The 20,601-nt window shown below is 36.0% G+C and overlaps 2 protein-coding genes across 2 annotated transcripts; one reads left to right on the forward strand and one right to left on the reverse strand.

Annotated features, from left to right (window-relative positions):
- Window positions 1-872: 872 nt before the first annotated feature.
- LOC101263749 (probable xyloglucan glycosyltransferase 6) lies at window positions 873-14,698 on the forward strand. The gene is made up of 5 exons (XM_004246994.5): window positions 873-1,965; window positions 2,697-3,005; window positions 3,748-4,038; window positions 4,116-4,229; window positions 13,660-14,698. The coding sequence occupies exons 1-5, from the start codon at window positions 1,264-1,266 to the stop codon at window positions 14,296-14,298; spliced, it is 2,055 nt and encodes a 684-aa protein (XP_004247042.1). The 5' UTR covers window positions 873-1,263; the 3' UTR covers window positions 14,299-14,698.
- Window positions 14,699-16,964: 2,266 nt separating this feature from the next.
- LOC101264059 (small ribosomal subunit protein eS8) lies at window positions 16,965-19,737 on the reverse strand. The gene is made up of 5 exons (XM_004246995.5): window positions 19,480-19,737; window positions 19,288-19,360; window positions 17,628-17,958; window positions 17,284-17,456; window positions 16,965-17,190 (listed from the first exon to the last, which is right to left on the reverse strand). Exons 1-5 carry the CDS (start codon window positions 19,481-19,483, stop codon window positions 17,103-17,105), a joined length of 669 nt encoding a protein of 222 aa, XP_004247043.1. The 5' UTR covers window positions 19,484-19,737; the 3' UTR covers window positions 16,965-17,102.
- Between the last annotated feature and the right edge of the window lie 864 nt (window positions 19,738-20,601).

Raw genomic sequence — 20,601 nt, forward strand, 5'->3', positions numbered from 1 at the left:
AACTCGCCCATCACAATCTCTATGCCCCCCTCTTCACTCAATAGTTTATGAATATACACTTGTCATCGTTGCTTAATGTGGGTCTCCTCCACCAACACTTTACTTTTTTCATTTTTGAAGTACCTCACTTAATTCAAGTCTCGAGACTTTCTCTTTCTCGCCTTCACGAGTCTGTACAACTTTTTATCTTTGTCCTTGTCCTTAGTTCAATATACAATCTTCAAAAGCTACTATCTTAATTGTTGTAACTACTAATTTAGATTCCATCCTTAATGCCTAATAAATTTCTCTGTTTGCTCTTTTCTCATCCTCGATCGTACATGTGTGCCTACTTTACATACGCAACCTTCTTTGCTTTCACTTTGACTTGAACTACTTCATTACACTAGTCTCCCCCACCGTCCACTAAAATTACCCTTCAATAGCCCCAACACCTCTCGAGCTGCTTCTCTAATGCAACTAGCTATCCTATTCCACATACTTTCTGCATATCCATTACTCCACCAAGCCCCCATAGCCGTCAAATTCTTCCCAATTTCATGAGTAGGGACGTGTCAAACTACCTCATTTAGGTTTTGTCCAACCATTCATTTTTTTCCTCCAACCTCGCTTCTCAGTACATCATCAAAAGTTTGTAATGAATAGTAAGATTCTCATCCGAAATAATTTTGCAATCTGTACAAAGACCTTTTATCATCTTTTCTCAAAAACAATTAATTTATCTAGATTTTAACCATCGCTACGAAAGTTAATCAAATGATCCTCCTTTAAAAAACATGAATTATGTATCACCAACTCAAAATTTTTTGGCAAAATCCTAAGAATGGTGATCCAACCCACTACATATTTCTAACCCCTAATTTATTGTCGCCATGCACATAGTCAAACTCTTAACTGATGCATTTTATCCGTCCTGACATAGTTTAAAGGCATTTTGACCCTTTTATTGGTAAAATTAATAAAAACATGGGGAGCGTGCAAGATACTATGTTAGATGCGCGTGAGATTCTCGAGTAAAGCTGCACATGGTCTGCTTCAATTTTTATTTTTTTGTCGAACGAAGGGAGGAACTTAGATGAGCTTCTGGACTTGAACTAAATTTAGCTTCATTACCTTCCGGCTTAACTTCGTCATAATCCGGATCGCAGTAGGCACTCTCACTTCACTCTCTATGTTCCATCGCCGGTACACATTCGAGATCTGACAAGTATCAGTATCGACGGCGACGATTGCTTCACTCGCACTGCCTTTACCTAAATATATATGTCTCGGCCGCCTAATCAAGAGTTTCAGGAATGGTGGAACAAGCAGCGGTCAGCCAATGGCAGTGAGGACCTCTTCCCTTCTTCTTCCGAAAACTCTAGCTTTCTAACTGTTGAGATCTCCAGCCCAACCGTTGCCGAGAAGGAACGTACTCGCAGTGCTCGCCAACTCTCTTGGATTTGCCTTCTCAAGTTTCAGCAAATTGCTAATTCAATCGCATTCCTCACAAATGGCTTCATTTCCATTGTTCGCACCGCCAATCGACGAATAGTTACATCCAATTCGGCGCCTCCTCGCTCGGATTCTAGACTCTATCGCGTAATTAAAGTGTTTTTAACTGTTTCAGTGATATTGTTAGTGTTTGAGCTTGTTGCTTACTTCAGAGGATGGCATTTCAGTCCTCCTACTGTGGAATCCGCGTCGGCGGAGGTGGTGGACTTAGTGGAGCACGTCTATGCCAACTGGCTAGACATTAGGGCCAACTATTTGGCGCCACCGTTGCAGAGCTTGATCAATATGTGTATTTTATTGTTCCTAATACAGTCAGTAGATCGAGTGGTTCTTGTACTTGGTTGCTTTTGGATCAAGTTCCGAGGCCTGAAACCTTTAGCTGAGATTGACTACTCTTCTGATGTAGAAAATCTAAATTCAGAGGATTATCCCATGGTGTTGCTACAGATACCAATGTGCAATGAGAGGGAGGTAAGACGATGTATGTTTTCCAGTTCTCCCTGCCAAAAATCTGTAATTAGAAGTTCTAAACATGGCATGCTCAGTGAATTTGCTTCCTTAGTTTATTCATTTCTGTAGAACTTTCCCTCTCAAAGCCAAGTTTCGCTGTAGTTTCACTTGCTTGTAGAAATAGGATTGATGAGAATGCAGTCTTTACTAAGTTTGCAGATTTTAGTGATGTTTCCAATAATGAGGTGCAATCTTTACTAAGTTTGCAGTTTCTAGTGATGTTTCACATGTAAAATTTGTCATGCATTTGAATTCCTATTTTTGTAGAAATGTTACTTGGTGACTATTAGTAATAATCATGATAATATGAAACTTAGGATTAATTTTGAGATGATGATCTTACCAAGCCTGAGACTTTTTACACAGCATCTAGTTGGCTTAAATGCAGGGTGAGCAGTTGATTGAACCAAGTATTTTCTATCTTAACTTGAATGTAGATTTAAGAGCGTATCTTCACGGGCAAACAATTTCTATGAATAAACTTGGGTCAGCTCTCACAATTGTCACTTTGTTGTGTACCTTACAGAAACTATGTACCTATTATCTGTCAAACTTTTGTAATGCTTTCATTGGTGATCCTAATTTAGGTGTGTATTTATGACAATCCACCTGATTACCTGAATGGCAAGTTGGTGTTTCTGTTAAGTTACTCCTTGACCAAGTATAAATTCCTTCATTGTGGTATTACTCAGGTATACCAACAATCGATTGCAGCAGTATGTGTCCAGGATTGGCCTAAGGACAGAATGCTTGTACAAATTTTAGATGACTCTGATGATTTGGGTGTTCAAGGACTTATAAAGGCTGAAGTACAAAAGTGGCAACAGAAGGGTGTGCACATCATATATCGTCACCGTCTTATACGCACAGGCTATAAGGCAGGAAATCTCAAATCTGCAATGAGTTGTGACTATGTAAAAAATTATGAATTTGTAGCAATCTTTGATGCAGATTTCCAACCAACACCAGATTTTCTGAAGAACACTGTTCCCTATTTCAAGGTGATTGCTTTTCCGAGATGTATCTGGGTGGCTCATGTAGGCACTAGAATGTTTTCTGAATTGAAATCTTAATATAATATGCTTGTCTCTATTTGTTGGTGTTACAATTGGAGTCTTAATAAAAAGGGGTATGCCACTAAACAGGGGGAACAATAGATTTTTTCCGGAAATTTTGGAGAGGGAGTTATGTAAAAGCTTCAACAATAGGCAGGAAAGGAGTTTGTTCCAATCTTTATTTGCAAAAATTACTAGTCTGTTTTTGTACAGAAGTTCTCTTGAGGGTTATTTAAGTATCTGTTATTGAGTTTCCTTTTAGGATCTACCTATTTGAGGGGTTTTCTGATCATTTCCTTTTCTCTTTTCTGTTTACTAAGAACAATTGGTGCTTAAATGTTATTTCCTTCATCTATGTGCATGATGTATTTTCATGCTAGCTAGAATCTTTCGTCCCTGTAAATATAAAATTGGCAGGGTATTAGCAGGCTTGTTTGGTATCATCGAATTATTTCTTTCTGGATAACGATGAATAATTTGTCTTATCCTTTATTGAGTGCGCAAGATTTCATGTTATCGTTATGCTGAGCTGAAAATCAGGGTTGTGTAAAACTACCTCTTGGGTGGTACTGTTATAGTGAGCATCCTACCTCTTAATTGCAGTATTCCTCATTAATTGGCTTCCATGGACCACCGTGATCTTTGTTCCAATCACGTCTTTGATTTTTTTCTTGTTGCATTCTTGAAGGGACATGATGATGTCGCTCTTGTCCAAACAAGGTGGGCTTTTGTGAACAAGGACGAGAATTTGCTTACACGGTTGCAGAACATAAATCTTGCGTTTCATTTTGAAGTAGAGCAACAAGTCAATGGATGGTTCATTAACTTCTTCGGCTTCAATGGCACTGCTGGTGTATGGAGAATCAAGGCCCTTGAAGAATGCGGAGGCTGGTTAGAGCGAACAACGGTTGAGGATATGGATATTGCTGTCCGTGCTCACCTCTGTGGATGGAAGTTTATCTATGTGAATGACGTTAAGGTTTGTAAGTTTCTAGATTGTTTATTAGTTTCTTTTTACAATAACAAGTTTTCAAAAATTTGGTTCTCCTCTTGTAGTGCCTCTGTGAACTACCAGAATCATACGAGACATATAAGAAGCAGCAACACCGGTGGCATTCTGGTCCAATGCAACTTTTTCGCCTGTGTTTCTCTGACATATTGCGTTCCAAGGTTTGTGTGGGTCTTTATCGTAAAAAACTCTTTTTGGTTACAATATTTATGAGTAACCTGAAGTTCAGTCAGCAAGTTACTCATAGTCTAATATGGCCGGTAAATTAAAAGGGTAAATAAATGAGATTTGCAAGCTCAGGGTAACAACTCTTTTTCTAGAACACTTTATTCTGATCCACTATAACTGAAGCCTCTTCTTTGGAAAAATGAGGTAAACAGATTCTTGAAGATCAGTAATTTCTGGATAAACAACAGGGAGTTATGGCCAGCCTTGCCCTTAATCTTTGTGCATTTTTGGATTTTGGAGAGTATGCTAGACTTCAATAATAACCTCTTATGGCGAACAGTTCATTGATTTTCTATAGGTCATTGGTTCCCAATAGTTTACATGTTGGAATTATTAGTGTATATATAAGTAATGTGAATTCACCTGAAATCTTTCTGGGAAACAGCTGTTAAAGGGTGATGCGTCTGAACTTTCAGATGAAGGAAAATAAGATATACTCCCTCCGTTTAAAAAAGAATGACCCTGTTTTCTTGTTAGTATAAAAAAATGGCCCCTTTCCTTTTTTGACAACACTTTAACTTTAACTTTCCACGTGGCATGTTTAAGACCACAAGATTAAAGGGCATTTTGGTACATTTGACATAACTTTAATTTTGAACCACAAGATTAAAAAGTTTTCTTTCTTTTCTTAACTCTGTTCCAAGTCAAACTAGGTCATCCTTTTTGAAACGGATGGAGTATAATATAGGGTGTAGCTCCCTTGGCTCTAATGTGATAATTTGGAAAGAAAGGAATAGGAAGTTTCAAATAGGTGGAAAGTATTTTTTTGGAAAAACTTAAGACTTTATGAACTAAGAACCAGGGCTAAGTTGGTGCTGGACAGAACATTTCTGGCTAGCAAAAACAAAATGCGCAAGTGTATTGTTTTATAAACTTGAAGGGAGATCATGAGTGGTAAACTGGTTCTGCCTTATTTACAAACTCCATTTTACACCAGAAGTAAACAAAAGATTGTAGTTAAATTTTATCTTCTGAATGAAGTTGGATTAATCTTCAAAGCATCTGCGGTTATTCTCTCTCTCTATGTCTATCTTCAAACTGTCCACCAGATGCAGGCTGGGACTGTATTCCATCATAGAACTTATCTTTTGTCTGTAATGAGAAGGTGCAAAGTACTTTTATATAGATGGGAGCTTGTAGTCTGTTCCTAGTAAATTTTGGAGCACCCATGAGGTTTCTGTTTGCATAGGTCAGGTGCCATTCTTAGAAGATCATATTTTTTGGTAGATTCTTTACTTTTGTATACCACTTGTATTTAGGAACTTCACATTTACAATTATTACCTATAAAGAAAAGCTTTTTTCCCTGTTTTTAAACATGATGACCTGCATCTATCCATTCCTCAACCATTGTCCCCAAAAAATCAACACTTGCCCTTTCTCATTTTGCTTCCTAGGTGACTTTGCATCCTTCAGAATAGGAGGTAGGAGGTGGAAGGTGATTCTCATTCGCAGCTACCATATGTTGTCCTCAAAATATTTTTGTTTATGAGAAAAAAGTTCATGATAATGAGATAAAGAAATCTATGACAATGAACAATGTAGAAGGAGAGAGAAAGAGAGATTTATCAGTTCAAGTAAAGGAAATAGATGTTTAACAAATTTGCTAGAATGATAAACAAGTATAGGAAATAGATGTTTAACAAATTTGCTCGAATGATAATTTGATGGATCTGTTCACTAAAGCATTACCAACCTCAACATTTGAGAGGTTGGTATGCATTATCACTGAGAAACAAAATGATGTTTCATGGGGAGTAAAATAAGCATTGTACTTCGTTTTCTCAGCCAGCCTTTTTGTAATAATGAGTTCTTTTTTTTCTACTCTAGAACTTTTTTCCTTGCAAAGTCTTTTTATAGTAAGATTTTAATGAGACACATTATCTATTAATGGACATCCAAGGGGAATTTGTAAATTCTATATTGTTTGTGGATGTCCATAACTCCTTACTGTGTAATTTCAACTGTTATTTTCGTAACTCTCATACCTCCATAACCTTCTCCATGAGCTCACTGATTATTGCTATGGTTAAGACAAACTTGTAACCACCCTGGCCGGCATGAGATCTGATGTATGTACACTAGAAAGAAAGAAGTAAGTTTTCCTATTTTGTCTGTTTTATTTTTATCTCTAATATTACTCCCTCCGTTTCAAAATGAATGACATGGTTTGACTTGACACGAAGTTTAAGAAAATAAAGAAGACTTTTGAATCTTGTGGTCCTAAACATACCACGTGGAAAGTTAAAATTAAAATATTACCAAAAAAAGAAAGAAGTTATTCTTTTTGAAACATAAAGGTCATTCTTTTTGAAAAGGAGGGAATATTTTTTTGAGGTTGATTTCTTAACACTTGTGATAAAAACTCTTCTAATTCTTACAAGGACAATGTGCACAAGTCATTAAAAAAATTGCAGATGGTCAGAATTGTTTTCAACTTCTTTCTTTTCAGGTTTCCAACTTCCACTTCCAGTAGTTTAGCCAAAAAAGGAAAATAAGTAAATAAAAAGTAAATAGACCAAAACTAAGAAAAAGGAACAAAAGGGTCCAATATATCAGTCAAAAGATCATAATTCGGTCATATTTACGGTACCCGCATTGTTATACTTTTGGGTCATATTTGCGGTCGTAGTTATATTTTGTTCAAATATAGCCCTTGTCCTTTTTTTGCGATAAGGGTAACTTTGTATTCACACCAAAAATTCATCATCCAGAAAATGATGAATTGGAAACTTACATCCCACTCATGGGTATACATTACAAGTTTCCTTTAAAATCAGCTAAATCTACTATATCCCCTACAAGACTCTGTTTACACCAAAAAAGCAAAAGGCTTATACATTTCATTCTAATATTCTGTAAGTTAGTCTTTTGTCACCCCAAACTTCTTAAATTTCTTTCTATCCAGAGGGTCCACCATATGCAAGCAGGGATGGTTCTCCACCAGTGTTCATTTCTTCCTCTGTTCCCAATACCTTTCTAGCTATTTAGTAGTTCCTTTGTTGTGCTAGGCATCATCCATTTAACTCCCAAAAGAGCCAAAAACATGTTCCATAGGCTCAATGCTGCCTTACAAAAAAGGAACAGATGGTCATTGACTTCTGCTTCCTGTTCACACATGACACATCTTGAACAAAATTGCCATTCCCTTTCTGTAAAGCTTCATGTGTTAAACAAGCCTTTCTACAAACCAACCAACAAAAGCAAGCTACCTTTGGGGGGCATTTGGTCTTCCAGATTAACTTCCAAGGCCAAGTGTCTACCATTGACTGCCTTGTGTTAAGATTCCAGTAACAAGAAACATGATTTCACTTGAACACACCCTTGTTATGTAATTTCCATCTAGGTTTCTCAGGCCTCATAGATAAAGCAGGGTGTGAGTTTAGTACTCCCAATAGGTTAGCAGCTTCCCAAATTTCCCAGTCGTTTAGTTCTCTTCTAAAAACAAGGTCCCATCCCTGCTGACTCCAAGCTTGGGGTACAAAGACATTCCTCTGCGTACTCAAAAGTGTAAAGATGTGAAAAGGAGTTTCTAAGACTGTCTTCTCCAATCTACACCTCATTCCAGAAACCAATTTTCAAACCATTTCCAATAGTGATTGACAAGTTGTTGTTGAAATGAGGCCATAATCTTCTTATGGTTTTCCAGACACTACACCCAAAGGTTCCCGCAACCTCCTCAGTTGTCCAGTGATTGAGTAAACCATACGTTCCTGCTATGAATCTTCTCCAAATGGCCCTCTCTTCTGAGGAGAACCTCCAAAGCCATTTCTGCAAGAGAGGTGTTTTGTTTGCTGAGGTTCTTCAAATTGAGCCCCCCTTGTTGAGTATTGAGAGTCAGTTCATCCCATTTCACAAGGTTATAACCTCTCTTCTCCTTGTTTCCTTGCCATAGAAAGGCTCTCTTAACTCTATTGAGTTTTTTCAATGCTCTTTGGTATGGGAAAAAGGCTCATCATGTATGTACGCATGCCATCAAGAACTGACTTGGTGAGGGTCAATCTGCCTCCTAAAGAGAGATATGACTTTTCCACCTAGATAGTTTATTCTCGCACCTTTCCAACACGCCACTCCACACCTCTAATTCTTTGTTTTTAGCACCTAGTGGGAGTCCCAAATATATTGCTGGTAAAGAGTCCACCTGACAGCCCAGAATATCAGCTAGATCTTGCAAATTCCCAACCTGGTTGATAGGAGAAATGTGACTTTTCAGCCAATTTACTCGGAGACCTGAGATACCATCAAAAATTGTTAGGATGAACCTCAAATGCCTGATCTGACTTGTCTCTGCTTCACAAAAAATAAGGCATCATCTGCATAAAACAAATGAGAGACTTCCAGATCTTTACCTCTACCTGTCTGAGCACTGAAACCTTTCACCCCTCTATTAGCATTTGTTGTTCTGAGCATATGATTTAACCCTTCCATAGCTAATAAGATCAAAAAAGGTGACATGGGATCCCCATGCCTAAGACCCCTGTGGGATTGACAGAGGCCTTCTGTGTTGCCATTTATTATGGGGGAGAACTTTACGCTGGAAATACAGAAACTGATCCATTTAATCCACCTACTACCAAAACCCATGTCTTTTAGAATTTTGAGAAGGAAATTCCAATCGACATGGAGCCTTTTCAATATCCAATTTACATAGGATTCCAGGTTGATCCTGAATAACCCTTGAATCAACTAGTTCATTAGCCAACAAGGATGCATCAAGTATTTGTGTCCTTTTCAAGAATGCCATTTGGTGTTCATCCACTAGTTTCTCAATAAGCGTTTTAAGCCTTTTAGTTATGAGTTTAAAGATGATTTTGTAAACACCCCCCCCCCCCCAAAGGTCTGTCATCCTTTAGCTCAACAGCTCCAGGCTTCTTTGGGATCAATGCTATAAGGTTGGCATTAAAAGATCTTTCACAGACTCCCCTCTAGTGGAAATGATGAATAGTCTGCATCAGGTCCTCCTTCAACATCTCCTAGCCTGCCTTGAAAATTTCAAGGTGTAACCATCAGGACCAGGGCTTTGTCTCCATCACACTGTTGGATAGTTTACAACACTTCTGTTTCTTTAAATGGTCTCTGAAGCCATTCATTCTCCTCATTGGTGACTATAGAACAGCCTGTCAAATCAAAAGTGGGTCTCTATGGCTCATTCTCAGTTTAAAGATTGGAATAAAACACTATCATAGCACTTTTGATTTCACCAGGTTCTTGCGTATCTATTAGCCCTTGTCCTAATAGAGATAAGGGTACAAACAAAGCATAGGGGTATATCTGATCACTTTCTCAAAGTACAAGGGTGAATTTAGTCTTTTCTTAACTACTATAATAATTTGCACTGTTAGTTATAGTTAGGGGTCTCAAAAATGAGTCCAATTATTGGTAATCCGCCCAACCCACCCAGAATTTCAAGGGTTGGGCTCAAGATGATTTGAATTGGGTTCACGCCATAACCCATCTTAACGCCATAACCCATCTTAAGGGAATCCTCAACCAAGCCCAGTTTAATCTCCAATTTCGACCCGTTTTAAGATTCTTTATTTGCATTTATGTACTGTATATTCCTATATTAAAGGTACAAATTGCTCTTTATTTTATATCTTTTAGGATTTGTTTATCCATTTGTAACTTCTTTTTTAAAATTTCTTGAATTGAAATTCAAATTATGGTTATAGAACTTAAATAACAATATATATTAAAATTATTGATTTTAGAAAATTATTTCCCCCCCTTCCTACGATTGCCATCCACAATCCGTAAAAGCTTCTATGGTCCGTAGTTGGGACCCGTAGAACTAGACTTCAGCCCAAAACTGTCCTTTCTCCTTTTTTCAAGATCCGAGGTGTTACAGTTTGCCTACTTCGAATGAAGAGGAAAAAGAATGGCTTCAAAGACTTTCTCGTGAATAGAAAGTGGACATGGAGATTAAGAACACCGCAAGGGCTAAATCTCCAATATCAAATGGTTTCGCTGTAGCCATTTGCAAAACTTGTTGGTTTATACAAAGATATGTAGGGGTGGCAAATGGGTGGATTAGATCGTATTTAGATGTATTGAGTTAAAATGGATTGTATCACAATCCACCCATATAAAATGGATAAATATAGACTTGGTCAAATATGGTTTGGATGAAACGGTTGTAACCTACTTTAATCTCCTAAAGCCAAAAAATATTATAGTAAATCATAGCTAAATTGTTTATACCTCAATCCTTACCACTTCACCCCACCCACCCCTATATTATTATTTTTTAAAAAATAAATTTTCACACAAAAGAAAGAATTTTTTTCTACCCTGCATCCCACCCATCCCATCCCATCCCCCCCCCCCCCACACCTCAAAAAAAAAAACCCCACCCAGGACACCTCCCATACACACCCAAAAATAATTTATAATTTTCTTTTTCAACTTATCCCTTAAAAAAAATTGCCTCCACCCATCCTATCCCCCACCTCCAATTTTTTTATTATTTAGTTTCAAAAACAGATAGTGCAATTAGGGATTTTTATTATAAGTGAGTGATATATGGGGTAATATATGGATTCTCATGTTTACCCATTTTGTCCATATTTGTATGAACTTAAATAGGTTGAAGTCCATATTTACCATTTAAGAAAATATGAGTGATACATTTAATTTAATATGGGAAAAATGGGTTCATTTCACTTATATGAGCTGAAATTGTCACCCCTAAAGATATGAGATGCATAACTTTGACTCTTTTTGGAGGAAGGAACGTTTGAAAAGGAAGTTCCAATGTTATCTTTATGTACCGGCTTAGTTTTGGTGCAACATGGGGTCTACATACTTGTTAGAGCCAGGCACCATGATTACTTCATTAGTGCACCACACTTTTGTAAAGTACTTGCTCCATTTCGGATATCTGTGATGACATTCTCTTTATGTTGTTTCTTACATCAATAATACTTTACCTATAAAATATTCTATTAGTTTGTTGAGCAGCATTTACAAAATAATATCCAAGGTGTCAAATGAAAGATCAAAAAGAGTCATTTTAAGATTGATTTCTCAATCTGAAGTGCATCTGTACACAGTAGACAAATCATAGGTGCCTTCATTGCAAACTAGAGTTTGTTTAGAAATGAGGTAAGGCAAAAAGAACTTGGGATATTATGTGGATTGGATTTGAGAGGAAACAGTGACTCCTCTCTCTATTCATCTATATCATTGTTATGGTAAGCCTAAGTAGGATGATTGGAGAAACTGTGGATAAAGGATGGGTCTATGTCTCTTAAGTAAGGGGAACCACCCAAATCATGCAAGTGTGGAAGATATGTTTGTGAACATCCTAGTATACTAAAAGTTATTAAGCAGAGAGATCTGAGTCTCCCGAGAATCATACAACTAGGTTTTGAAACTGTTTCTACACTCCATAAATAATATAGTAAAAGTTATTTATTTCCACTGAATGATCGAACAAGCATGTAGCAGCTAGAAGGCATACTGGACTTTGATGTGGGAATTGGAACAACTCCCAGCTAGTGTATCTTTGGATCTCTTAGGAACTAAAGACATGAAGAAGCTGATATGGCAATGCACATCAGAAATTTAAAAGTAAACTAGCTCTTTGGAAGATTCAAACCCAAAGTACAATTAGCTCGTAGAACGGATTAGCAATCCGCCGCTTTAGTCCACTCAGCCATCTCTCCCAATTAAAAAAAAATTACTGCATGAGATAGCACATAAGATAAAGGAAAGAATCTTTCTCTTTTCTTCTTTGCAATAGATATGTACAACTTTTATCATCAATTTCCTATCTCTTTATCTAAAGTAAATGAAGGATCAGAAGAGCCAAGAATATCAAGAACAATAAAGATGACCTCTTTTCTCTGTGTTGATTTTGTTCGAAGGGCCTTCTTTAAACAAAACCTATATTTGGAAGTGTAACCCTAATCAACAATGCTTTAGAGGATATTCCTACATGTCTTTTGTGAGTATCCCTTCATGTCTAATGTCACTATTTTCTATGCCGGAAACTATTGATCTAGATGAGAAGAAGTTTCATATGGGAAGGAAGTACTTCAGAATAGCAAATTTTTCTTGTGAAATTGACCAAAGTGATTGCCTCAATAGATGAAGTGGTTTGAGATTAAGAATCTAATTACATAATAGAAGCTTGTTTTGCAAATGGCTTGGAGATTTACTAAGTAGCAAGAGGTCCTTGGAGTAAGGTAATCACAGCGAAGTATTGTTTGTACAGCCCATGGTGCAGACAGCAATTAGCTTCTTCTCAGGGTGTTTGATACCTTTTTGAAGAATATCAGAATGCTAGTGGGATGAATTCCACAAATTAGTAAAATTGTAAGCAGGGAAGGAAAGGGAGATAAAATTGTGGCATGATCGATGGCCATCCTGACTTATGCAACATCAGTGTGACAATTCAGGATATCATATCATTGTGTGCTTAAGAGATGAAAAATAGGAAATAAAGCTTAGAAGAAGCTTCCAGTGTTGCAGAATTATTCGGGAAGTGTGTGTGCGTGTGGTGGTGGGGGTGGGGGGGGGGGGGGAGTATTGGGATGTCTCAAGCATGTAAAACTTTTTGGAAGACGAAGAAATAGAACTTCGTGAAAATCCTTTTTTTTTCAGTAATCCATTTCTTTCACATCAAGTCCACTTGCTGTGCAAATATGAGATGTTTTGTTCGAATGTTGCAGATAGTCGAAAATTTTGGAAATAACTTGGTCTGTGTAGTTGCTGAATATGGTAGAACTTAAGTAGGAAACAGTAGTTGCTCTTGCAAATAAATGCGGCCTATCATTTTTCAAGTGTTGGTTTCCTGTGTTTGTACTTTGGTAGGGTAAGCTCTTCAGAAGCTTTTCTTTCTGAAACATTTTTCCTCTATGTGCTTGCTTTGTAGGCCAATAGCAAACAAGAGAGCAAGGATTTGGGTGTGTATTCTCTTTGACATCTTTGCATTGGGCGTTATAGACCACTTGAGATGTAGGACCACGTACTTTTCTTTTATTTCCTCAAATTTGTTCTCCTCTGATCATCCTCTTCTTCCATGTATTTTTGTACCCTAGTTTCCTCTTTTGGAGGACTCGTATGTTGTCAGTTATTTTTGGGGAAAAATTGAGTAATGATGGTCGTTAATGTTACTCTACTCAAAGAGAGGCTATTGTATGTATGTTATACGCAAGGGAAGTATTGTAATTACCTCCTTATTTTCTCGTTGCACGTTAACTTACGAGGCTTTCCTATTAATCAAGGAACGTGTCATCTCAATTTTAATGTTTTGAGTGAATCCTTAAGTGCTTAATGGGTACACACTTTTCTTTTTTTCCCTACTTTAAAGATCATTAATATATTTTCAAGTGATTCTTGTATATGCTTCTCATTTCAGGTTAGCTGGCTCAAGAAAGCCAACCTGATATTTCTATTTTTCCTCTTGCGGAAGCTCATCCTACCATTTTATTCATTCACTCTCTTTTGTATCATCCTCCCACTCACCATGTTCCTCCCAGAAGCCCAGTTACCAGCTTGGGTCGTCTGCTATGTGCCTGGACTTATGTCAGTCCTCAATATTCTTCCAGCTCCACAGTCATTCCCTTTTATTGTGCCCTATCTTCTATTTGAAAACACAATGTCTGTGACCAAATTCAATGCCATGATATCAGGGCTTTTCCAGTTAGGAAGTTCTTATGAGTGGATTGTTACGAAGAAGTCCGGACGGTCATCAGAAGCTGATTTAGTTGCAATGGTGGAAAATGAATCTGAATCTTTGTTGAAGAAGAATACTGTTTCAAGGTCATCATCAGAATCAGGCCTTGCTGAACTTAACAAATTAGAGATGACCAAGAAAACGGTAAAGAGGAAGAGAAATCGTATATACAGGAAAGAGCTTGCCCTTGCATTTATATTATTAACTGCCTCTGTCAGAAGTTTGTTATCTGCTCAAGGGATTCACTTCTATTTCCTATTGTTTCAAGGGTTTACTTTCCTTGTTGTTGGTCTTGATTTGATTGGCGAACAGGTGAGTTAATCATAAGATTTTTACAAGATATTTGGCCAAGAGTTCAGTTGTGGCAAATCCTTTCGGAAGGGCAGACCGTACTGCTTGTACATGTGATTGTGGTACCTGGCTCCCTATTCCTACATTTATGTGGTATTTTAGCGAAAGCTTCATAACACCACTATTTGGCGGTCATATGTTATTCAATTGATGCCAAGATGGAGATTAAAATCAATACTGGTAGGATTTGTCATTTGCCTACCGCGTAGTTTGATGTAATTTATTAAATGTTTGCCTGTAATAGTAGTGTAACCATGAAGTAGTCTATTTTTGTTTGGTCAAGTTTGTGATTCTTTATTTTTGCCATTGACAAACTTTGTACAATATATATAGTTATAAAGTTTTGGGAGAAGGCAGCAGTTACACCGTACATTCTGATGATCGTTTACTAGCTTGGTCCGTTCTCATATGAAATTTGGTCAATAAAGGACCTCTATTTGGTAACTGAAAGCATCTTTATGGAAAGCTAACTTGTATTTGGTTGCAGCCTGGGAAAAGGTAGCCCTGCAAATGGATGCACTTACAGAAGATCTGTTTCAACTCAAAGAAAAGGTATTGTCAAGATATTCAGTTTTTTTTCACCTATTTATTTCAGGAAAAAAATAATCTGAACTTCTAAAAGCATCCACTAAAAGTACCACTCTTGAAGAGGATTTTTTTGTAAATAGCTTTAGTTTGGACCTTAATTGTATATACCCAACATATTTTTCATGTTTACCAAAGCCAGTAACAGTTTGAGAGAGGAAAGATACATCTGACATTTGCTGCATGTATCTATTAGTATAGTGTTGAACTTTTTGAATATTGTATAACTCAGACACACATTACTGATACACCTAACAAACCTAAAGCTTCGAGTGTGATACATGTATCAGTGTTTAGCTGTATGAACAATTATATGTTTAGCAAACCTAATACGTTTTCTGTACTTTCAAATATTTCAAGTACCATATAACTTATACTTGTATCATTAATTAGAAACCCAATTTAGTAAAGGATGACGAGTGAGATGAAAAAATAATGGCTTAACATCAGCCAGAGAGGTCACATTAACGAAACGAGACTGCAGATAGCAAGAATTGAGTTTGGATTTGTGTAAGTCTTAACTTCTGGACTAGGAAGCTTTCAACTTTTGAGAATTCTCGTCGGGGATTTTGAGTTTTGTTAGTTTTGAGAAAAACTGCAGCAACCTTAACTTTTGAGAATTATTTTAAATTTCGAGTTTTATTGGGGTTGCTGCAGTTTTTCTTCTCAATGGAGTAATTATCTTCTCCAGTAATGTTTTTTAGGTGTCCAAAATATAGGATTTTTATGAAAAATTTGGAAACAAAGTAAATCATTGGAAACGTTTAAAACAAATATAGCAAAAACATTTGTCAATTAGAATGCCTCAATTGATAAAAATAAAAAAATAAATAAGATGAGTTATTACGAGAAAAATATGATATGAGGTAGCATACGCATATACCTTCAGCTAAAAACATTATATTTGAAAAATTACCCTGCAATTGAAATTTTGTGTAATTATTAGGTACTAATACATAATTATAATAATTACGACGATCTATTCGGTGATCAAAATGTAATTGTTGTATAATTACAAGCATTATTTACCAAAAACAAAATGATACAATTACATTTATAAGAAGTCAAGAGCATGGCTTGTCGATTTAGATTGTTGATAAGGTTGATTAATTAAAGTTTGAATATTACAAGAACAATACAAGTATAAAGTAAATTAAACGAATTATAGTAATGAAAAGAGCCCAAGAATTTCTCTGATTATAGAACTGTGTGTGTGAGGATGATCTCTCAAAGAGTGTGAGATTAAGTAATAAAATCACATGAAGTAGTAATTGATATACCTTTATATTGAAATATTCTGTTTAGTCATTCAAATTAAGTTATCTTTGGATTGAATACCTCAACTCTTAATAAAATATTTTAATTATACACTATCAATTAACATTTTAATCATTGCACAATATTTTCATTCGCCTATTAGATAATTAAATTACACATCCACCTCGACCAAAAAGTGTAAAATTTAATTAAACTATTACGGGTCGTTTTGTGTGAAGGATAATGCCAAATATTCATAGGAATAAATTATAGTACTACTTAATTGTTCTTTGGTTGGCAAGTCCGGAATTAATAATTAGTATCGAAATAAGTTATCCCTCCCCTTTGATGGTATTGTAGTCCCAAGATAACTTAAATAAATGACAAAAATGTCTCTCTCAACCCTTTTGTTATCACTTTTTACATTTATGAAAGACATTTTTGTAAACAAATAAATTGTTCTTAAATTTTATTATTTCAAGTATAACAAATTAAACACTCAATAAAAAATGATCTCATCATAATTTATATCATAACTTGAATTCAAACCAAACGGTCTTGAAAGAATAGTTATTGGTCCTCCAACTCATGTAGATGATCATTATTTCTTTACAGCTTCGGTGCTTAAAAAAAACTCTCATTATGGCAACATTTAATCACACTGCTCTATTAAATAGCAATGCAGGAAACCACTCCACCAGACAAAACTGACCATGAATATCATTCCCACTTAATTCACAAAACCTTCAAGAGAAAGTGGGACTGACCATGGAAAAACTGATAATGCTAAAGAGTAGTAGTCAATGAGATCATACTAAAATTTGGCAAGAGTACAAGAGAGAAAATAAAAGGTACTGAATACAAAATCACATATCCCCAAAATTGGAATTACAACAATAGAGAACCATATGAAACTAGTCTGATTGCACCAGTTAAGCAGCAGCACCAGCTCCACTTTTGCCTTTCTTCTTCTGTAGTTTCTTCATGTAGAACTCAAGCTCTTTTCCCTCCAAAATGTACCTACCAATTTTCAATTAAAGCGTAATGGCAAATCAAAATACTGAATAATATTCTTATGAAGCACGAAGCAAAGTATTGAGCATAAGAGCTTACCCATCACATCTGCCACATTGACCAGGGCGTGAAGAGATGCAGGCCAAAAGCCTACCACCACCAAATTGCTCTTCAAGGTGAGGATCAAGTGTACGGTCCTTTTGGCGATTCTCAATTTTCCTCTGAACATGGTTGCTCTTCTTAGTTTCCTCGGGAGCAGCAGCTTCTCCTTCCTGTATCAACCAAGAATATCAGAATATATTGAAAGAATTCATTCAGCACTTACAAATCATTTGGCATGTAGATACTTGGGACAGTGTCATCAGAGTTCATAAATTGTAGTCATCACAAATAATTAACTTAAACAATTACTAATTAAGATGAATGGTATGTGTTTCAAGTACCTCAGTAGTATCCTTCTTAGCGGCCCCCTTCTTCTTCCTACCAATGTCAGCACCATAATGCTGGAGGTACCATTGTTTAAATGGTGCAGCATCAACTTGAATAATTGCACTCTTGACCAGTGTTTGTGTACGAACAAGTTCATTGTTTGAGGCATTGTAAACCACATCAAGGATACGAGTTTTACGTGTGACTGCCTCACTACCCCATGAGTAATTTCCTGTATCCAATCTCAGTGCCCTCCACTTTACATTACCACCACGCACACGGATTCGTCTGACTGTCTTGTTATTTGAGAGCTTAGTATTAGCAGGCTGGCGGCCAAGTTCATACCTTCAAATAATTCAAGGAAATGAATGGATTCAGAGAATGCAGCCAAAATACAGTGATTTACATAATAGTTTATCCATATAATATTCAAATGATTAAATCTTGGTTTAACACATCATTCTGCAGGTCACAGGAAGACGACTTATCCAACCTTCATTTTCCAATAGACTCAATGTTCATCTTCTGCAACTTGTTTTACTCAAGCTACATTATAGAGATTATCTGTAGGAACTGATTTACTTCTATTTCACTAGATCAAATTAATTGAAATATCCTAGAATAAATCAATTGTAGTATGATTTGTAGCCTTTTTTGTGAAGTTGATTGGTAGTCATTCTGGACATATAGCCGTTTGGCCATGAGATTTGTCCACTTTTTGTGGAACAGTTTAACATTATTTCAAAAACAGTGTTTGGTTATAAAAATTTCCAAACCCAACTTGAAGTTATATTCTAAATTGGACATTTTCGAACTCCATCATCATAAATTCCAAATAAAGTGTTCACTTCTCTACTTTGAAAAAGTATAATCAAACACAAATCCCTCTTCGATTCTAACTTCATAAATTCCACATAAAGTAAAAAAAAATATTTGAAATCTATGGCCAGGTATCGTCCCACACAGAAAGAAAGCGCGCAGAGCCCCAGCCCGACCGGAAGGTCAGCTAACAATACCTACTTATAGTCTATCAAATTGTTAAGATTTACAAAGTTGAATCCTCCTGTTACAGTTGATTCAATCATTTTTACTATTTGGGTTCTCTTATAAGGTTCTCTTTTGCAAATGCATAATTATCTCTCCTACAAAAAAAAAAGAAAAAGAAATAAAATCTAGTACCACAACTGATACACAGATTAGCAGATTTATCATGCAAAGGTTAGTTCCATCATGGAAAGGTAGAGCACCGGATTCCTAGGTTGGAAATCCTATAGAGAAATCACTGTGGACCGCGACAAGTTCACCATCGATTTTTAATGAATAGTTCAGCCAGTGGCAGAATCTTTATCAAGGGGTTCAAAAAGATAAGCAAGCTTGGTAATAGTATTCACAAATAAGCAGGTCGCCATATATGGACGGGCAGATCAGATATAAGCAACTACATAATAAATTCAAGTTATAGGCTTCAAAGACATTCACTGGGCTGTTTGAAACCATCCACTCATTCTCAGGTCAAATCATGAATTCATGAACATAGTTACTGGTGAAAACCAATTCTAACCTACAAGCTACAACCTAACATATAAACTAATGAACAATTATTTGCAGAAGCAGAAGTGGCTGACAACGGAGAATTGTTAAATAAAATAAGCAGATAGAGAGACTAGGACTTACTTTCGCTTCTTCCTCCACGATTTCTTCTTGCCACCAGTAGCACGCCTCTTGTGCATAGAGTCTCGTGAGATACCTTATATCCATTTTATACAAATATAATTTTAATAAAACTATGACAAAGACAAGATAAAATGAATCTACAGATATGAATGGAAGAGAGTGAGAGAGGAAATGGAAACTTGAGATGCATACCCATGGTTGCTGAAAGCTTAGCCGCGAAGAGGCAGACGACACCACTCCTCTTTCACTTTGTAGGAAGCACGAACACACCAAAACCCTACTTTTACTATGACTGCTGCCTTTCAATCTTGGGCCTTACTATTCTTTTCTCATTCGTTGCCTTGCCATAATACTCCGTTCGTTTGGCCCAACATTCAAAAGAAAAATGGAATTAGATATTATCTAACTACTATATAAATATATGAGAAATTATGTGAAATGACAAACATCTAGAATATATTATGTAATACAGTTATAGTTTTGGTATTTTATTATGTGGCTATAGTTTCAGAAAATTATTTTATTCCATCTCTTAATTATCTAAATCCAAAATTTGTATAATTTGATTTCTGAAGGTATAAATTTAGATTAGTATATGTTTATCCTAACTATTTGTATATTATTCACTAAAAATTCATAATAAATTACTATGTTTATATATTGACAAACAAAATATACAAATGAAGCTCTGAAAAGTTCATAAATGTATAAATATAGAATATGTATTTACTAGTTTGTTTGTATATTTGCAAGCGAAATATACAAACCGCAACCTTCATAGCAAAATGGAATTACAATTATAGAGGGAAATTTCTGATACTATAGTGAATCTTATCATGTCTATTTTATTTTTGCTATTTCTGAAACTTTCTCTGAATATTTCTGTCATAAATACTAGTTTACTTTATAATTTGAAAAAATTGTATAGTATCTCATTATTTAATAATTATATCAAATTTCAAATTAGATAGGGATAATACTCAAGTACCCCTCAACCTATGCCCGAAATCTCAGAGACACACTTATACTATACTAAGGTCCTATTACCCCCTGAACTTCTTTTATTAATAATTTTTTACCCCTTTTTAGCTTACGTGGAACTATCTTGTGGGCCCAACGATGGTTGACTTTTTTTTTCAAACTAGTGTCACGTAGGCTAAAAAGGGGTAGAAAATTACATATAAAATAAGTTCAGGGGGGTAATAGGACCTTAGTATAGTATAAGTGTGTCTCTGGGATTTCAGGCATAGGTTGAGGGGGTACTTGGGTATTTTCCCAATTAGATACACTAATACTTCAAAATTTTCTCTTGCT

This window comes from Solanum lycopersicum, chromosome 9 (assembly GCF_036512215.1).
Source record: "Solanum lycopersicum chromosome 9, SLM_r2.1".
Classification (NCBI taxonomy): Eukaryota; Viridiplantae; Streptophyta; class Magnoliopsida; order Solanales; family Solanaceae; genus Solanum; species Solanum lycopersicum.

Bases quoted from the DNA above. Each gene is read 5' to 3' on its own strand.
- LOC101263749 (XM_004246994.5), top strand. From the start codon at position 1,264: ATGTCTCGGCCGCCTAATCAAGAGTTTCAGGAATGGTGGAACAAGCAG. The intron at 4,039-4,115 runs GTTTGTAAGTTT...CTCCTCTTGTAG, and splicing joins TCTATGTGAATGACGTTAAG to TGCCTCTGTGAACTACCAGA. The intron at 4,230-13,659 runs GTTTGTGTGGGT...TTCTCATTTCAG, and splicing joins CTGACATATTGCGTTCCAAG to GTTAGCTGGCTCAAGAAAGC.
- LOC101264059 (XM_004246995.5), bottom strand. The intron at 17,959-19,287 runs GTAAGTCCTAGT...AATTATTTGAAG, and splicing joins TCGTGGAGGAAGAAGCGAAA to GTATGAACTTGGCCGCCAGC. The intron at 17,191-17,283 runs GTAAGCTCTTAT...GAAAATTGGTAG, and splicing joins CAATGTGGCAGATGTGATGG to GTACATTTTGGAGGGAAAAG.